At 41.2% G+C, this 19,998-nt stretch overlaps 1 protein-coding gene across 2 annotated transcripts in view; it reads left to right on the top strand.

The window, feature by feature from the left end:
• The window catches only part of ERCC6L2 (ERCC excision repair 6 like 2), a 120,591-nt gene extending 103,668 nt beyond the window's left edge, over nt 1-16,923 (top strand). For both annotated transcript variants that reach the window (XM_081262900.1, XM_081262901.1), the window contains 2 exons: nt 8,911-9,092; nt 14,984-16,923. In XM_081262900.1, coding sequence (XP_081119026.1) covers nt 8,911-9,092; nt 14,984-15,953 — 1,152 coding nt within the window. In that variant the 3' untranslated portion in view covers nt 15,954-16,923. The remainder of the gene's footprint in view (nt 1-8,910; nt 9,093-14,983) is intronic.
• The last annotated feature ends 3,075 nt before the right edge of the window (nt 16,924-19,998 follow it).

The following is a 19,998-nucleotide window of genomic DNA, read 5'->3' as shown; positions in this document are numbered from 1 at the left end:
CCTTCCCTGAGTGCCAGACAACAGAGGGAGGCCATCAACAGTGTCTGCCACCATTTATCTGGTTGGACAGTAGTCTTTTTTTTGTTAGGACCTGAATCTTAGTCTGTCTTTTTATTCCCAGAACCTAAAATGATACCTAAGTAATCAGTTAAACTTACCTATTTCAATTGACTTTCCAGTGGCTACCAAGGGGAGCCTTCTCAAAGAGATTTTATAGAGATGTGAGGAATTACCCTAATTTATTAATATATGCATTAATCTTGTGCAGAGCATCAGCACTGGGTAGGATAAATATGTCTAAGTAAAATTTGTGCCATTTTTTAAATTTTTTTTATAATATTCCCTATAATGTAATTTAATCAACTGTTGCTGCTTCTACAGCAAGTTTGTTGGTAAGCTGATGTTTTATTTTAGAGGTATCAGTTATCTTGTAGGCAAGTTACCATAAAGAATCAAATTTTAATTTGTAAACAGTTCTTATGACCGACTACTCAGCATTAAATGCTTTAAAATGTGTTGGAAGACCATGTCCCAGTGTTTCATTCTATATGCAGGGCTAATCTGATACAGGGAAAATAACAAATGCCTCAGAGACAAGAACGTTTTATTTCTTTCATAAAAATATTTTGGTAAATATCTTCTAAAAATTAATTTTCTTTAGTTGTGCTATTCATGCGAGTTTGTTGAGAGCCTGAAGAGTCTGTAACTCAGGGCTTGGTGTGGCTGCTCTCTGGGTCAAGAGAGCAAATGACCGAGTTGAATAGATGAGACACAAACAGCTGAGATAGTTTACAGCCGCACTAGAGCTTCCCATTCAGAGCGACCCCTTTGACTTGTTGTATTCCCTTGGTGGGTAAAATTAGGATCTTGGACCTGCAGTAGCATCATTGGTTGCTAGGTTTGGTGTGATATATGTGATTACATAGAGTCTTCAAGCAGATTCCACGAATAAAATAAAGCTGTCATATGAGAAATTGGAAGGAAAATATGCAGGAGAAGTCTCATGAAGCTGGGTCTTCAGGCTTGGGTGAGGCAGATGCTGGGGAAGAAGGCAAGTTTGAGGAAATTTGGAACCAGGAATGAGAGTGCTCATGTGTTTGGTAACCAGTGACAAGACTGGCCTGAAGGCACGTGCCCTGGACAGCCAGGAGTCATGACCTGCACAGGGCACTGTGAACAGACTCCGAAGGCAGCGTGTGTGTGGGAGTGATCTGATTCTTAAGTGTTAATACTGACCTGAGCAGGTTCCATGCTAGCGTTTGTGTTCTGAGAGGTGACACCGAGATGTATCAAATACCTGACCATTCCCCAGTGAAGGCTCCTCCGAAAGCAGGTTTTGGATTTGAATCCAGGTGTTTTCAGATTGGAATGTCATTTGTAAAACCATGCAGAAAATTTGACTTCACTGTATATTTGTGGTTGTCCTCTAATCAGCCAGCTTTCATCCCAGAGAGTGAGTGGACAAGATACAGGGTGGCTCAATACTGCCTTGGGTTTTTGACAACTATGGAAAGCTGCGTCCCAGTCACAGGCAGGCACCTTGGATGACTGAGGATTTTCACACTTGTACAAAAATCCTTCAAAGTGCTTGTCATGTTAGACTCTCATAGGTCATTTGAATGAATTTTCTTGCTCTGTGTTTTTGTAGTACTCCTGATTCCCGACTTTGCAAAGATAAGCAAATTTATGACTTTTTATGTATTCACATATTCGCCCTTAACCAAAGAGAGATTTCTTTTTTAATCTTTTGTTTGAACACATGTTAAACAAAAGCATTGCTGCCTTCAACTTTACTGTTCAAGGTTTAATGAAGAAGGAAAATCAAAGAGGACTGGATTTTCTAGACTTCTTGGCAGATGAAGTGATCTGGCTGAGGTGAGGGTGTGGCCAAAGGTAGTGGAGGAGACCTTTGTGTTTTCAAGATCTGTGCTGGTCTCAAGAGCAAGGCAACTGGCAGACACTTCAGTGACCTAGAACCAGAACACGTCATCTCCCTCAGGCCTCGCAGAGGGCCAGAGCTGGGACCTCCTAGTTCCTTTACAGTCTGCCCATTTCATCCCCATGGACTATGCTCATTTCCTTACCATTTCTACCCAGGTGCCCTCGCAGGTCTTTACTTCCAGAATTAGTGTTTACTTCAATGAATATAAACAGAAAGAGGTTCTTCATTTCCTTAAACTTTCTCTGAACTATTTTGGTTTCCTACTATGTAAATATAGATTCCTTATGTAATGGAGTAAAAAGAAAAATGCTAATGCAAGTCATTTGGCTGTGAGGACGGAAGTCTTCCTTTTTTTTTTTTTTTTTTTTTTTTAAGGACAATGACATCAAGAGTTGCCATCTGCAGTTTTTTTTTTTTAAGTCAGTTTTTATTTTTTTCACTTTCATATTGAAAATCTGTAACTTTTTTAGTTGAGACTTCCAGTAAATAGCTATTGTTTTATTGAAAGTAAGGCAATTTGACTTAGGTCTACTTTTGAATTGCAGAGAGTGCACTTCTGGTTTAAAGGAATAAAAAAGAGTATTCAATATCAAAGGTCATTTGAATGTTGTATCCCACTGGGCTACCTGAGGAAGGGAACTTTCCTGCAATATCCAGTGTGAACCAAGCTTCATAGCCAGAGGTAAGCTATGCAAAATTAGGGATCTTTATTATGCCTAGTGTGGATTCTTTTTTTTTTCCCCCAAGTTTTGTTTTGGAGATTTTATTTGTGGGGGCCCCCTCCCATTTCCTTCTTTTAACTGTGGAAAGATTGAGTTGGATCACCTGGAGTTTCAAGTTTGTAGACTATGTACAATGTCTAAGAGTCAACTGGTCATATGATATATAAAGTAAAATAAAACATTTTTTTAAAATCCTGAGATATTAGGGGGAAGGGGAGGTACACAATGAACACATCTCTAGCATTTTTCCCTGCAAAAGTGACCTTATATTTATTGTAATCCTAATGTATGTCTTTTATAATTTAAAATAGTAAAGCTATTCTTTAACAGATTACACACAAACAGTAATATTTATACTTTTAAACATTTTATAAGTATATCAGAAAAAAAATCAACTATGATTTGATAACTTTATCAAAATTATGTCAAAGCAGATATTAAGTCTTTGAAATGAGCCTTTTTTTAGGAATCACACCAACGGGCACTCTACCATTGAGCTATATCCCAGCCCTTTGCCCTTTTTTTAAATATTTATTTTTTAGTTTTAGGTGAACATAGTATCTCCATTTTATTTTTATGTGGTGCTGAGAATTGAACCCAGTGCCTCACACATGCTAGGCGGTCGTGCTACCACTTGAGCCACATCCCCAGCCTGCCCTTTTAATTTTTTACTTTGAGACAGGGTTTTGCTGAGGCTGGCCTCAAACCTGAGTTTCTCCTGCCTCAGCCTCCAAAATAGCTGGGATTATAGATGTGTGCACCCACACCCAGCCAAATGATCCATTTCAAGTTAAACATTTAATCATGGCTAAGTGAAGAGACTATTTTGGCCAGACTGTATTAGAACAATTACCATTTCTAGAAATAATATTTTAATGTTTTAGATGGATTAGATAATTTTATATGCTAAATTTTATTTTTAATAATTATTTTTATAAGGATAACATTTTGTGTTTAAAGTTTTGACTGTATAAGTGAAATTAGTATCTATATAACTAGCCTTAGCCTACCTTTTACCTTTTTAACTTATTTAGCTGTGGTCTAAAGGGGAAAGGGCTTCTCCCTCCTCTTTCAGTTCTGCCTGACTGCTCCATCTTAGAATGTGTATATCTAAAGAAGGTAAGGTGTTACTACTCAGAAGTTAGAATATTAGTTCAACATTTGGCAATAAATTCAACTTCACAAGCAGCCCCATTTTTGTTCAATTAGTTTTTATCATCAAATGGATTTTTTAACTCTGTTTATATTATCTAAGAGTAGTTACTGCATTTCTTACATTTCTTAGTAGATTTTAGTTTTGATATATATTCCAAAAATAGAATTTGATTTTTTTTATGTAAGTACTATAGGGGAAGTACCAAACAAAGTCTAATAATTTGTGGAGCTGATCATGAACATAGCAATTACTAAGTGATAAATTATGCTTTAATAGTGTAACACCTTCTAAAATAGAGTATTAGCAGAAATACTTCTACTATACAAATACTGCACAAAGTATTTGATACTGGAGATTGAATCCAGTGGCACTTTACCCCTGAGCTACATCCCAGCCCTGTAATTTGTATTTTGAGACAGGGTCTTGCTAAGTGGCCTAGGTGAAGCTGGCCTTGGACCTATCATCCTCTGTCTCAGAGTCCTGAGTCACACAGGTGCTCACCACTGTATCTGGCTGCACAGAGTTCTTGTCTTCATAATTTCTTCCTTGTTTTATTTTCATAACCATAATCAGAATCACAGAGTTTAGTACCTTTAATTCTTGGTAGATACTTTTGAAGAATCCCTTTTAGGAAAGTTAGGGGCAGTTGGGAGCTTTCACATGGGAGTTTTGCTTTCTTCCTTCCTGTTGTAACACAACATTCTCCATGCAGTACACACAGCACTCTAGTTGCCGGCCACTCTGTCCCCCGGAGGAAAGAGGGGTGATGTTATTTTGCTTTCTTGAGCAGCACAAGGAGCTTCATCCTCTGTCCTAACATTAAGAAGGACTTGTGCCTTTTCAGTTCCTGCTCCGCCTCGTTTTACTGCGCTCCTCCTTCCTTGGGTCTTCATTACTGTCGCTGCTGCACCGTGGTCTTTCCACGTCTGGATTTTATAGCTGCCACCTAAGTGGGAATGAACAAATTTTGAATCTAGCCACACAATCTAGAATCTCTTGGTCTGGCCACAGACCTTGTACTTCACAGTGCAGAAGAGATGCCGGCTGTCGCTGCAACAGTGGCTGCACTGTGGCATATTTTCCTCGTGTAGACTGTTGTAAAAGATTGACTGTACTCTTACTGTAAGGCAGGAAAATTTTACTTTTCTAACAAGAACACCAAAATGCTTATAAATTCAAACAGGTATTGTTTTTCAAAGAAAAATAAGACTTCTTGAAAATTACGTAAACAGTGTTGCCACTTAAAACAGTCACAGACTCTTGTGTCTGAAAAGTGTGGTTGTACAGCTTCAAGATTCATAGACACCCCTTCTGAAATCACTGACACCCATCTGCATAACCTTGAAACCCAGGTTAAGAGTCCATATTCCCCCTACAATGGGAAGCAGAATAACGCCCTCCCCAAATATGCTCATGAAGTAATTCCTGGAACCAGTTAATATGTTTCTTTACCTGACAAAAGGGAGTTAAAGTCATAGATGCAATTAAGGTTAAATCAGTGGCCTTGAGATAGCTTCTTTGCATGGATGCAGTTAAGGGTGCTAATCAGATGACCAGGATCCTTTGATCCTGGATTATCTGGATGGGCCCCCGTCTAATCACGTTAGCTGTTCAAAGCAGAGAACCTTTCCTGGCTGAGGTCAGAGGGTGATATGACCATGGAGAAAGTGTTAGAGAAGAATTGCTGGCTTTTGAAGAGGACCACAAAACAAAGATTGTGGACAGCATCTGAGAGCTAGAAGAGCAAGGAAATGGATTTTCCCCTAAACATCCAAAAAGGATCACAGCCTTGCCAGCACCTTGATTTTAGCCCAGTGAGACCCACATCAGACTCAGTGACCTATAGAAACTTAAGATAATGAGTTTATATCATTTAAAGTCAATAATTTTGTGGTGAATTGTTATGGCAGCAACAGGAAACTGACACACCCTTCCTAGCGCACAGTGTGTTGTGTTCTCCCTTGGAGCTGCCATCCCACATCAACCTAGGCAGCTAACAGAACCCAGGTAAATTCCAGATTGTGCTTCACAACCTGATTAAAGTCTCTTACCAAATGGAAATCTGAAACTAGATAGATTTTTAAAAAACAAAAGTTAGGATACTGAGCCCATTTAATAGAAAAATAATTTTACCTTTTTATTATTGGTTTAAGAATTGGGTTTTGAAATGGAATACTTGGCAAAATGTAAAGATCCACTTGTCTGATAATTGTGGTTGCAAAGCCTGAATTTTTCTGACGAATTTATAAAAGTGATTGAAAAAAAAACATGTTTGTACAAAATGTGAACTTTGTACTGCTGCCATAGTCAGCAATATCCAGTGTGATCATGTAAATAATCGAGAATTGCCATTGCCTGGCATGATTTCTCCAAGGCCCCAGGAATTTACAGGATATGAGGAAGGGAGTGTTCCTGTTAGCCTTCTCTTTCTGTTAACTCGCTTTACTTTCAGATAAGTGTTCCATCTCTTCTTAAAATAATGGAAAGTTATTTCTGGGGATCATCTAAGGTTATCAACCTTTAGAATGTTGAATGTTCATCTGATTTTTGATGGAAATAATGCATCAAATCTCTTTTAAACTTATTCTTAATGATTCTACATTTTTTCTCTTTATTAATAATGTTTTAAGGTACAATTTTGCAAAAAAATTAAGTCTTTAAGGAAAGTATCTTTAATACTACTGATTACTGCAAAGCCCTGGCTCAAGCTGGTCAGCTGTCATTTTGTGTTTATCCATCTGAGTCACAAAACTTGTAAAGATGTCAATTTATTTTCATTAGAAATGGATTGCTACTAAAGAACATACCATGTTTTGTCTTTTGGTCAATAAAATGAACTTGAATATAAGTTAAACAGGTAAATGTCTAAAAGAAAAAAGCTAAATATGCCATATATTTTTTAAAATAGGCTGAACATTTAAACTCCTTAAGGGTAGGACCTTCTTGTGGATGTAAATATACTCACATCTCTATAGCTCAAATGCATAGCATGGTGGCAAAAACATAGTGAGTATTTAGTGAATACTTGAGGAATTAAAAAACATTTCCTTTCTATATTCTTTGAATGTGTACCACTTCAATCCAATAGAAACCCTACCAAAAGAAATAATAATAATAATATCATTAGCAAGAATCTGTGTCGATTAAACTCTGGTGGTCTTTGTATGCTTGAAAATGATAGTTTAACTAGGTATAGAATTCCAAGTTGACAGTTTTTTTCTCTCTGCGTGTTAAAGGTATTATCCCATTATCATCTGGCAGTGGGAATATTAATGAAGAATCTGATGTTAGTTTGTCACTTCTGTGCAGATACCTTGATTTTTCTCTATGGGAATTTTTAAGATATTCCCTCTAAATGTAATCCACCAAAATACAGACTAATTTTTGCCAATAGGGATTCTCTTTCTTTTCTCAGTTTGAAGATTCATGCCTTCTTTAATTTTCAACTATTATCTCATTAACATAATCTCTTCCATTTTCTCTGGTCTTTCCTTCTATCATTTTAGAAGTTTTGGTATGTCTTCTGACTCTTAATTTCCCTCCTTTTCTTCCTTTTAAATTCCTATATTGCATTCTGAGTAATTTTATTTTTTCAGTTAGGCAACTATTATAAGGATGTTTATTCTACTACTTATCCAATGTATTGAGTCTCTTTCTATTTTTTATTTCAGAACTATATTTCTTTCTCTCTCTCTTTTTTAAGTTTGCATTTAGTTCTTTCCCAAATCTGTCTATACAATGCCTCATTCTTGCTAGTGGATTCTATTCCTTCTTTTATCTTTCTAGACCTGGTGAAAATTTAAAGTCTCATTCACATTGCTTTATTTACAATTCCTCAGGTATGAGCTCTCATCTTTGTTGCATCTGACAATGTTCATGGTGTTGGGTTTCATATGTTCTTTATAATTTTTATCCTGACTCTTTTTACCCCCATTGGAATCATAACCATTCTCTGGATTATGGAAGTCTTTCTATGGTATGTTTTTGTAGTCACCCCTCATTTAGATCTGTAGTTTTCCCTGGTTCTTAGCCAATCTTTTTTATGTTGGTTTTCAGATTGAGTTTTCCATACTACCCAGGTGGTGCAAAATCAGACTCCACAATGTCATCAGCTGGGCATTTCATTTTTTTCTGCAATAACTCTGTCTAGAGGAAAAAGGTGGCTTGTGTCTATGCTGTGTCCTAGTTTAGGCTTTCCTTTGAAAATCAGATATTCTCCTCATACCTCCTGTGTTTTTTGTTTGTTTCTTCATTTTTTAATGCAGGGAGTTGAATCATTTCCATCTTCCCTCTGCCCTTTATACCTGTGGATGAGGTTCTGCCCTGTGAGTTGCTTAGTGTCAGCTCTCACTCACCACTGTGTCACTTCTTTGTTGTTCACACCTAGAAACTTTCTTATTTTTGAGCTCAAATATAATTTTATTTTTGTAATTGTTGTGGAACTGTATCCAGTATTTCTCTTTGGGGAATGGAACGGGGCTTTCCACCTATTCACAATTGTCAAGAAAACTGGAACCATACTGTTTAAAATTATTTTTTAACCTACTCTTGCTAACAATTTACATTTAACAAGCAGCCCATAGTCTAAAATGTTTGATTCTATCTATAGTTTACAAACTGTAGTAGCCTCTTGAAATCACTAGATATTCTTGCAATCCAGCAGAGTTTGAAAACTAGGATTGATGAAAATGATTTATTCGTCACATGAAATTGTTCCTTTTTATAAGTTTGGCTACTTTGTAAAATTAAGTAACAAAGACTACTCAATAATTTTGAGAAAAATCACCACTCAAATGTACTGAACTTAAATATTTTAAGAGTACCCATTTTTATTCCATCATTTATATAGTCATTAATTGGTACCTTTATTTGGGACAGTAGCTCTCAACATGTGTATCAGTATGTCCAGTCTCAGCAATAGAAATAGTTCTGTTTTCCCCATTTCATCTTTTTAAAGGTCTAGATTGACATCTTCTGACAATAATTTCAGATGGAGAATGTGTACTTCATTAAAAAGAGCATATTGGGGGAAAGTAATACATCTTCCTTCTTTGACCAAAACCAACCTTTCGTTCCTTCCCTTTTTCCAGACATATGAAGAAAAAGCGAACCCAGCTACACTGACACACACGAGGACAGACCAGCCACCAAGTGAAGGACCCGTTTTCTCTCCCCTGTGCGTTTCACACTCTGTAAGTCAGAAGAAGAAAAAAGTCTACCGTACAGACCAGACGACCTTCATAATTGGAGAAACACCAAAAGGAATCCGCAGGTATGTCACATGTGATAACATGGAACTTTAGCAACAATTATCAAAAGAAATATGGATCCTTAATAAAATATACAAATTAAATTATAACCATACTTGACATAAATGTTTCAGAAAAATCTGAATTTGCATACTTTAAAAAATAAACTTCAAATATTTTAGATGTTTTTAAAGGGCTAATCCCTAAATTGGTTTTTTAAAAATGAAATCATTGTATATAAAAAAAATGAGCTCTTAAGTATACTTTTTCATTCATTCATCATCTATTTATTAGGCACCTAATACATGACCAGGCATTGTGCTGAACATACAGAGGGAAAGACGGGCATAGAGCTCACAATGTGGTAGGAAAGGAGCTGACGTTGAACCTTAAGGTTTTAAAAAGTAAAAAAGCACATAAGTGAGTCGTTATAAAGTGGTGTTATAGGAAAGAAATGGACTGCCTTGACCGGGGAACTGAGATGCATGGCAGGGTGGACGCTGCTCTATAGTGAGCAGTCAGGAAGACCTCTCCATACAGGTCATCATTCTTGCTAATGATATAATTATTATTATTTCTTTTGCACTGAAACCTGACAGATGACCATGCCCAGAACCTGATTAGGAGTATCCCTGAGAGCAGCTGGGTGTTCAGGGACAGTGTCAGACTCCTGAAAAATAAAGCCAACAGCCCATGAGATGAGGATGAGACAGGCAGGGCTGGAGCCTGTGGGAAGGACTTGGACTTTGTTGCGATGCATTGGAGACCTGTGGAAGAAGAGTGGGGCCTGCTCCATGTGTTTAAAGGGTGGCTTCAGCTTCGGTGTGGGAGGGGGAAGTGGATGTGGGGAGACAGTGGGAGGGATGGGGACGATAAGGAGCCACACTAATGAATGCACCAAAGTGGTTGCCATGGCAATAGAGCCAAATGGATAGTTCCCTTTGGTGATGGACTGATTTGGGGAGAAAAGAAAACAGGATTGCCCCTAACTTCCTCTCTTAAGCCACAGAGTAGATTTTCTGAGTGAGAAAAACTGGGAGAGAAACAAGTTTGGAGTGAAAAACAAAAAATCAGTTCTTTTTCACTCATATGAAGTTTGATATTCTATGGAAATGTCACACAGGCAGTGAATATGCCACTCTGGGGTTGGGGGTTTGAGTTGTAAATCAGGGCATCAGGAGCATATAGATTGTAAATGGTTTTGGACCCACAGCATTGTGCAAGCAGCCAGGGAGCAGAGATGGGAAGGAGGGGAAGCCCCGACAGCGTGGAGCGGCCCGTCCTCCTGGAGCAACAATAGCAGCGTGGGCTGGGGCAGAGGCAGGGCAGGGCCTGAGGCCCCGGGGGTTTGAAGTAGGGAGCGTTCACTTCATCTTATGCTGCAGCCTGGGGTGGAGCAGAAAGTGCCCTCGGTAGCTGCCAACAGAGCTCTTTGCCACTTGGCATGGGCAGTCCGAGAGAATCCGTGGGTGGATGCCAGGGTGAGGGGTGCTAGCAGGGAGCCGGCAGGCCCTGGACAGCTCTTTGTGTTTGGATATGGAAAGGCGCAGTAGCCGGAGGGTACCATGGGGACCAGGGTGAGGTGTTTTGAAGTTGGAAGATAATTGAACTACATAGGGTGTGTTGAGGGAGAAGACTCATGGGGAGTGGACCTTGCAGAGAGGTGAGGACAGGAATGACACCCTGGAGAGGCAGTGTCCAGACCAGTGGCCACAGCTGGCCTTGGAGAGGCACTGAAAAAGAAGGGACCATCATGGACACAGACATGATGGATTTTCTCAGTGAATCTGCAATTAAAGCCATATTCAGAGGGAACAAAGTAACAAATAAATTACAGAACAGGAAATCAAGCTTAGCTGGACTGGAATTCCTGGGCGATGTGAGTCCCCATTTGAGAGTGAGTTTGTACAACCATCCATCCATTCCTGCAGATTTTGTCCAACGAGCTCCAGTTGCTCTGTTGCAGGCACAGAACAGAGAGATGGCCAGGTCTTACCAGGGGCTAGAGTGAGGGGGGAGAGTCAAGAAAGCTGAAGGCTGTTTGTAAAAGAATGATTACAAAATGAATCTAAGCTGAACAGAGGAGGAGAGCGAGCCAGTGGGAGTGAGCGGTGGTCTGGAGGGCTCAGTGAGGCCAGGAGTTCTCGACAGCACTGCTGTCCTGGGCCAGGGAGCAGCTGAGCGGGAGCATAAGATGATTGCGTTCCAGGCCCTGGAGGTTGTGCAACTGGTGGTGATGACAGTGGCAGATAGGACCCTGGAAGCAAGCTGACATGAACTGAGATAAGTCTTTGGAGGTCAGTGACGAAATGGGTGGGCCGGGTTTTGGGTGGCAAGGCCACATGGACACTGATGTTATGGATACTGATAACAGAGGGTGGAGCAGGAGGCTGCGTCAATCCAGGATCTGGAGTGTTCAGCAGGAAGCAAAGGCCAAAGGAGGCTTACGGGGCTGGCCCTGGTGGCCCTGGGACAGTGGGAAAATGATGCTGGCTCTGTGGGTTCAAAATGCTTCCCTGGCGGGGGTTGGGGGGTGCACCTCCCAGGGAACTGGTCTTCAGGCTGCCCTGGAAAGACTGGTCCCTCAGCTCCTTGGGAAGCTGGGGTGGTGGCTCTCGAGAGCTGCCTGCTGTTGTGCAGACGGGCAAGCATGTCCCTGCCTGCGCAAACATTGGTTCCCAGGACTTTTGCAGGGTCTTCCACTCTGGGCAATTATGTTTCTGAGGCTGCCCATGGACATCTCATCAGTCTTTAAGGAATACAGGTGCCTTTATTCCCTTGGGCAGTGTGTATTTTTTATAAAAGTGTAACAATTAGTTTTGCCTCCTTTTTTCTTCTTTCAGATAGATAGATAGATAGAAGATTGACTCCAGGGGCACTTTCCCACTGAGCTACATCCCCGGCTCTTTTTATTTTTTTTATTTTGGGGCATGACCTTGCTAAGTTGCTGAGGCTGACCTTAAACTTGTGATCCTCCTGCCTCAGCCTCCCAAGCCACTAGGATTACAGGCATGTGCAACTGTACCTGATGCCTCTTGCTAAGTATAGGGGTGAGGATTGTCTAATATTAGAGTGCCAGGGTCTGATTCCCCTGGTCCCCACCAGTCATCCTGGTCAGTCATTAAGGCTCTGAGCCTCAGCAACCACGTGATCATCTGAGTGAGGTTCAGCTTGCCATTCCTTCAGAAAGCCTAGGCAGAGACAAGGTGACTCCAGTTGTGCTGCTCCCTGCCTCCTCAGGGAAAGGGGAGAGGCTGTGGAGTTTTCTCCATGATATAGAACTACTCTTCATGCCCTTGCTGAATGATACCTATCTTTGGTTTCCCTTTTTCCTCTTTCCCCAAGTGGTTTATGGTAGTTTACTCAGGCTTAGTGATTTTTGCTTGCAAAGTGACTAGCTTTTGCCCCTGGTTGTACTACCTTAAATTCTTGGAGAAAGTTCTTTTGAAGACCTAGAATTAGGAAATCAAGTTAAAAGGCAAAAATAAAATGAATGATAATCATTACTTTTCCTGTTAGGGGCAACTATGTGGCATACTTTTCTTGCAGACTACTCAGGCTAAACAGGGTTTGAAACAGCTGTCCTCCCAGAGGTGACAGACCACAGGGTCACGGGTGAGGTCATGGTTTCAGCCCAGCAGAGGTGAAGTTTCTTTGGCAGCTGCCAAGACACTACCAAGTCTTGGGTAAATAAAAGACATCAGCTTGCAACCCTGCCAATCGCTAACTCTTTGCAAGCACAAATATTTGTTAGAAAGGTCACAAAAATGGATTTGGAGATGATTAATAAACAAAATAATATCATATTACCTCATTTGAACTAAAAACTGGAACCTTTTAAGAACATGCTCGCTTTCCAAAAAGAACATTGGCAATTTCTAAGAAAAAAGTGTGGGAGCACGCACATGTGGGTAAGTTAGTATTGTGTCTGAGATGAGAGTCGCTGGTGGTCAGGTGTGTGTGTGTCTGGATTTGGAACATTTAATAAGACACTCTAGTAAGTACTAGAAGCCACAGTGCTCATCTGAAGTCACAAAAGGAAGAAGCAAGCACGCGCTATGGAGTGCCACTAAAGCCCAAGGAAACACACACTTTATGTAGCCCAGAATGGCTGGTAAAAAAATAATAATAACATGACATAAAAGCTCCTACTTACTTATGTACACTAAAAAGAAATCATTATTTTATCCTAAGAACTCTCTGTTTGCATCACATAAATTCAGTCTTCTCACCTTGGCTGTTGCCCCTTTATGATTGTCAGCTGTCTCTTTGCAGTTTCTCCTGTCCCTCCATGCACCTTGTCCCCTTGGAAGTGAACCTGTGTGTGTCCCCTCTTCCCAGCAAGCTTCCTCACTCATCTTCACCTGACCTGAGATGACAGCAGAGAACCCCACCCCCAGCTTGCCCACCAGTAATCCCTGGCGTGGGTGCCTCTGCTGTGGGTGCCAATTGGGCTCTGTACTTGGTATCTCTGCCCTCTTGTAGTTTGACTTTCCTGCATTTGTCCTCCCCAGTTAAGACTATAAACTCCTTAAGGAGTTTTGTTCACTGGTGTGTAGTACTTAGCACATAATAGGGCTCTATAAATATTTGTGGAATGAATAAATGGGTTTTTAAAAGAGCTACTGTATAAAATACAAGTAAAAATCCTAAAACTTTGGGATTTTAATTATGTGCTACAACACTATCTTTGGCTTTTTTTAAAGAAGTATTTACAAACATAAATTCAATATCAGCAATCAGTACCCTCTGTCTTCTTCTTGAGCTACCATAATGGATAACGTAACAACAGAGATTTATCCTCAGAGTTCCAGACTCAGGAAGTCCAAGATCAGGGCATTAGCCAATTCAGTCTTTGATGGGGGTCTTCTTTCTACTTTGCAGATGGCCTCCTTCTCACTGTGTTCTCCCGTGGCAGGAGGGAGGGGTGGAGCGGGAACTATGAACAAACAGAACAATAACATCCCATTACTTCAAGGGCAGTGAAAGCTGGAACCTGTAAGAAGGCCCTGGGCCAGCTCTGTGGCCTCTCTTCTCATGAGGACACTAATGCTGCCAGATTGGAGCCCCACCCTTACAACCTCATGACCACTGATTCCCTAGAGGCCCTGACCCTAACTACTGCCAGATGGAGTGTTGGGGCTCCAGCATAATTTGGGGGGAACTCAGTTCATAGCATGCTCACCAATGGAGAGGAGTAGTCTATGGGCCAGGTGGCCATGTCATTCCTCTGCCTCCATCTCACCAGGGTTCCAGAAGGCCCGCCTCCTCATCCATTCATGTAACAGTGTTTATTATTAATATCCTATACTAAAACTGCAACTTCTTCAAATAATATCTCACCTCTCAAGCTGTCTATACTAAAAGTGGACCAATTGAGAAAAAAAGAATCAAGGCTTAACAGTTTACAACTTTCCTTTTAGGCTCATCGAAAAAATCTTATAAAATTTCTATGCTGTATTTGTAGAAAAAGGGTAAAGGAGAGAAAAAGAAAAATATTTCTTTCTTAATTCTTCAGAATTTTCTTTCTGTTCACTGAAACCCTTTGACAATATTATTTCATGGATTTTAATACAATATAGATTTTCAAATATACATTATGATTCTCATGTCAGTCATAAATTGGCTCACTGGAGGAGTAGCCAGCTGGAATCCCATAATTCCCAGAAAATACCTGATAGCATAAATCAGAATAACTTAAGAAAGCTGGTGATTTCATGGGCTAACATAATTTTCCTAGTAGCATAAGGAAAGAGGCCATGATAAAATGCATTCTTGTGTGGAATTAAGCAGACATAAACTAACGGAACAAAATTACATAACTTTGCCTCTACATTTCCTATCATTGATGATGATTTTTCTAAAAATAAAATATAATGAAAATAACCACTGATTTTCTTCATTCAATCTTTAGAAAACAATTTGAAGAAATGGCTTCTTTCTTTAACCTGTCTTCTGTAAAGGAATTCGCTATACATATAACTAACGCCACTTCAGAAGAACGACAGAGAATGCTAAGAGACTTTTATGCTTCTCAGCATCCGGAGGTGAAAGAATTTTTTGTGGATTCTGCTTCAGAATTCATCAAATCTGCCCACAAGGAAGGAGAGAGTACCAGAAATAAATGTAAAGAAAGAAACTCTTTTATAAAAAGAAAACCATCACATTCTAAAAGTTTGTCCTTTAGAGATTGTACCAACCAAATTTCTCAAATTTGCAGTCCAAAAGCATCTAAAGGCAAATCAGTTAAGTTTCAGAGTGACGGTGCGTGTCAGGAAGAGGCACTTTCCAGTGATTCAGAAACTGCAAAATCACCTATTAGCTCTGCTCACGAGATTGACAGTGGGGACGATGGGCGAGCCTCCAGAGACCCGGCGGCCTCCCGCTCTCCCAAGGGCAAGTCAGAGGCACAGGAGAAGCAGCTGGAAAATACCAAGCAAGTCCCAAAGGACCTCACAGGGACGGGCATCTCAAGAAACAGACCCCTTTGCAAGTCAGAAGACAAAAAGGTAGAAAATCCAGAGTTCGGAAATGCTTCTGTGGAAGGCTTGCTTGGTGACACCTCTATTCTCGATGACCTCTTTAAAAGTCACGGGAACGGTCCCACACGACTGCCAAAGAAGGTTCTTTCAAGGCCCATGGAAAAAGCAAAACAGAGACCAAAAGACTTCTGGGACATCTTGAATGAGCAGAATGAGGACAGTCTCAGTAAACTCACCGACGTAGCAGTTATAGAGACCCTGTGTGCCAAAGCACCCCTTGCCGTACACTGCAAAAGGAAGGAAGGGCAGGAAACTTCCCTCTGGAAACCCAATGAGAAGTTTCTGTGGAAAACATTGAACTCCAGTGATACAGAGAACACAGCCAACACTCAGAGAGAGTGACACACAAGTGTGTGAATGAATCAGTACACCAGCGAGCTGCCGCTGTCGGTGTGATCAGCACTGTGTCCACACTGATGATACTGTCCCAACACAGTGGTCGGCTTATGTTTTTATTAAATTCTTATTTTAGGGTCTGTTAGTTTCAGATGTCGTGATTTGCTTTCCTTGATATGTGACTTGATCTTTTGGCTTTAGTTTTGATTTGGGCACTGGGGACTGAACACAGGGCCTCTCTACCACCAAGCCATGTCCCCAGTTCTGTTTGTTTGTTTGTTTGTTTGTTTGTTTGTTTTGAGACAGGATCTTGCTGAATTGCTGAGTTTGGCCTCAAATTTTCAGTCCTCCTGCCTTAGCCTTCCAAGTTGCAGGGATTACAAGCATGCACCACTGTTCCCAGCTCATATCTGGCTTGATCTTTCAAAAAATATGATTATATTATAGTATAAACATTATGAAATGAAAAAGATTCTAGATTTGTTATCAGAAGACCTTCTGTAACTTTAGATAAGTCACTTTCCCTGGTGTACATTCATTTCCTAACATGAAAGATTCAGGGTTTGAATCTTTCAAGAATATCAATCAACACAAATATCCTTTCAGTTTGAAAAACCAATTCACTCTCCCAAGTGCCTTTTAGTCATAGGTCAAATCATGCCCCCACATCAGGAGGGATACCCTGATGTGTTTCTTTCTTACAAGCGTCTGGAAAATCGTTAAGTGCTTTCCTTTTCCCTTGGTATCATGTTCTATTATTTAATAATTATTTAATGATTGTTTCAGATGAAATTAGTACTGAATGTATGGTATTGTGTTAAAATGCTAATTTTATAAATGCTTGAAATCAAAGGTAAATGTTGGATGGTTATATGAGATAGGATGCTAAAGTAATAGGATTGCTAGATACCAACACTCAACTTTTTATAAAACTATTAGGATTTAATAAATATAAATAAAGTTTTGCATAGTGCTTTTATTTATTTAAAAAGGAAGAAATGAATAAATATGTGATTTTATTTGAAGCTGGGCCATTTTGTGGAATTGAATTTAAATGGCTTATACCCAACCTGAAAAGGGCTCCTTGTTGAATTTACTTGTTTTGGAACATTCCTTCCGCCACTGTGTTCTGAGCTGGGAGCTTGAGCCCCAGAGGTCAGGCACAACTACTGGTAAAAGCAAAGAGGTCCTGTCTATAAAGAATCACGTGTGCAGAGCCCCAGCATCAGGCCCGGCCCGGGGCAGACAGGGGCCCGGGGCAGGCAGGGGCCCGGGGCAGGCAGGAGCCCGGGGGAGGCAGGGACTCCGTTATACTTGCCAGCTGCATTAGGAGGCAGTGTCCATCCAGAAAGCAGAGTGAACCAGGTTGTACTCAGACATCACTGTTAGGAAAAGGGCCTTGGGAGTTCCAGGGATGGGGAGCTGTTGCTCAGAAGTGGGAAAAAAAAAAAAAAAGAAAAGCAGAATCTTTTCTCAAGGCACTGAATGGCCAGGTGTGCCCTGGAGCAAAATATTGCCCTCAACATGGTGGAGCAGGCAGACACCTCAGGACCAGGAAGGGGAAAAAAGAGGAGGGGATTGAGGCCCACAGTCCCCTTCAAGGGTGCATTCCCAGTGACCTAAAGACCTCCCACTGAGTCTTACCTCCGAAAGACCCCACGACTTCTCAGCAGCACCTTGGGGAGCAAGCCTTTGCCACGGGGACCTTTGTGGGGACGCTTAAGACCGAAGGCTCAACCGCAGGAGTCCTCCAGCCCTACCCACTGTGTGTGTCACCAGCTGAATGGGTGGCCTCAGGAAAATGTGCTGCTTTCAATCTTCGTCTTTCCACTAAATTAGAGATGAATTAAATTGTTGGTATTCAGCTTTTTTTTTTTTTAAGCAAATGAACTTTATCAGAAGCTCTGTGATTAAAACAATTCAAGTCAGCTCTGCAGTGCCAGCAGCACTGCTGGGCTCTGAGGAGCAGGAGGCTAGTGTGAAAACCACAGGGATGGATGAGATCATGGCTAAGGAACCTTCCAACTCCAAGTTTCCATGATTCTGTTTGCCACAGTCTGTCTTTTTTACTTCTTTTGAAAGCAATGATGGTTTCTGGCAGCCAGCATTTACCACACAGCTCTGAACAGTGGAAACTGAGGCAGGGTACAGACACTTCAGCCTTTGAATTCCTCGGTGTTCCCTTAAAATCCCTGAGACCACTTCTTCAAGGAAATTGATAACATCTGCAATTGGTACAGCTGTCCTAAAATATTCAAGGCAGAGGAGCCTCAGTCCTCAGAGACAAGTTGGCGATACACTTTCCTTGTGTCTACAGAGAAGGAGGAAGCCACAAGCAATACAGAGTTGTTCTTCCAAATTCAGGGGTGGAGTTTCCAGACTCAAGGTATCCTTCCTTCTGATGTTAAAACAACCCTCCTTATGAAATGGTGATAGGAGAGCATAGTTTTTAGAATTTTTATTGTCCTTACTTCATATAAAAGCTGGTAACCATATGTCAATCCCAAAAGTTTTATTTGACATTTACTGGTCTATAAAATCCCAAAGAATGGAGATCACAGCCTGCCTTCAAGGTCATTTTTAATATACAAGCAAACGAGCTCCATCAGTTAGGATGTCACAAATCCAGTTAAGAATGGATGTGTGGGACTCTCCAGCAGTGTCACTGAACCCATAGGTCCTACGAGGTGCACAGGTCCTCAAAGAACCCTGGGGGCAGGTGCAGGTCTCTGTCCCAGCTCCTCGCCTACCTCTGTGATCACCACAAAAGTGACCTTGTCCACCTCCCACCTGCTTCTGCAAAGCTCCTTCCATCTGGTGCTCTTGGGAATTCTGACAGGACGGTTCACAAGCCACTTCCCACTGGGTGACTGCCCGGTGCACAGGGCCTGTTCATGGCTGGTGGGAAGAACATCTCACTTCTCCCTTGTTCAAGGGCAACACGAAGGCTGTCTTGCCTCCTATGGATTCACAGAGTTTTACAAATCAAAACAGCCCCTCTGGACATTTACCTTCCCAGAGGAGGAAAGAGGCACATTGACTTTTCCTTCCATGGTCCCAGGCTGTGCTGTCCCCAGCCCGTGCTGTCCCCAGCCCTAGGCTGTCAAATCAGAAGCACCTACAGAGGCTCGACAGTGCACAGACGCCAGGTCCCCCCTCAGAAGACTGCTGCAGGGGTCTAGAGCTGGGCACTGGTGCCTTTGTAGCTTTCAGCTTTCACAGTCACTCTGACATGCCGGTGCTCAGCCTGAGGTTTGTTCTTGAGCAAGGCTCACCTGCTGGCCTTCTATTCACCTAAGAATCACCATCTCCAGAGAGGCACTTCAGCAGCTCCCCGACCCTACCTCCTTCCACACGACCCCACCCATGCCACCTCCAACCCTGTGGAAATCCAGTGACACGGGGCCAAGTTCATGATGGAGCCTACTCTCTACTTTGTTTGAAAGCCCAGAGTCATCGTTCCTATAGAGATGTCCACACACAGCTGTGTACACATGTTCAAGACAGCATGATTCACAGCAACCAAAACAGGGGAGCAACCCAAGTGTCCATAGATGGGTGAACAGATGTGCAAAATAAAGCATGTGTGTGTTACATGATCCAGCTTTCAAAAGGAAGGAAATTCTGACGCATGCTATGACACAGATGAACCTTGAGGACCTTAGGCAAAATGAAATAAGACACAGAAGAACAAATATCATATGATCCCACTTACATGAGTTAGCAGAGAGAACGCAGACAGGGGTTGCCGGGAAATGGAGGGAGGGAGCAGATGGGTGTGGAGTTTCAGTTTTCAAGTCCTGGAAATAGACAGTGGTGATGGTTGCACAATAATCTGATTGTATTTAATACCATTAATGGTACAGTGTGCTTAAAAATGGATAAGATGGTAAATTGTGTTATATATATTTTGCAACTTAAAAATGGGGGGAAAGATAAAGATATAGCCAAAAGCAACTCACTCAATGTTCCATACCAGATTTTAAATATGTGAGATTGACTTTCTATCAATTTCATTTATATATTTGGAATTACAACATAAATTGCAGTT

The sequence above is a fragment of the Spermophilus citellus genome, assembly GCF_964194105.1.
Source record: "Spermophilus citellus genome assembly, chromosome: 12".
In the NCBI taxonomy this organism is placed as follows: domain Eukaryota; kingdom Metazoa; phylum Chordata; class Mammalia; order Rodentia; family Sciuridae; genus Spermophilus; species Spermophilus citellus.
The sequence above is the reverse complement of the archived record's forward strand: the minus strand, read 5'-3'. Positions and strand labels throughout refer to the sequence as shown.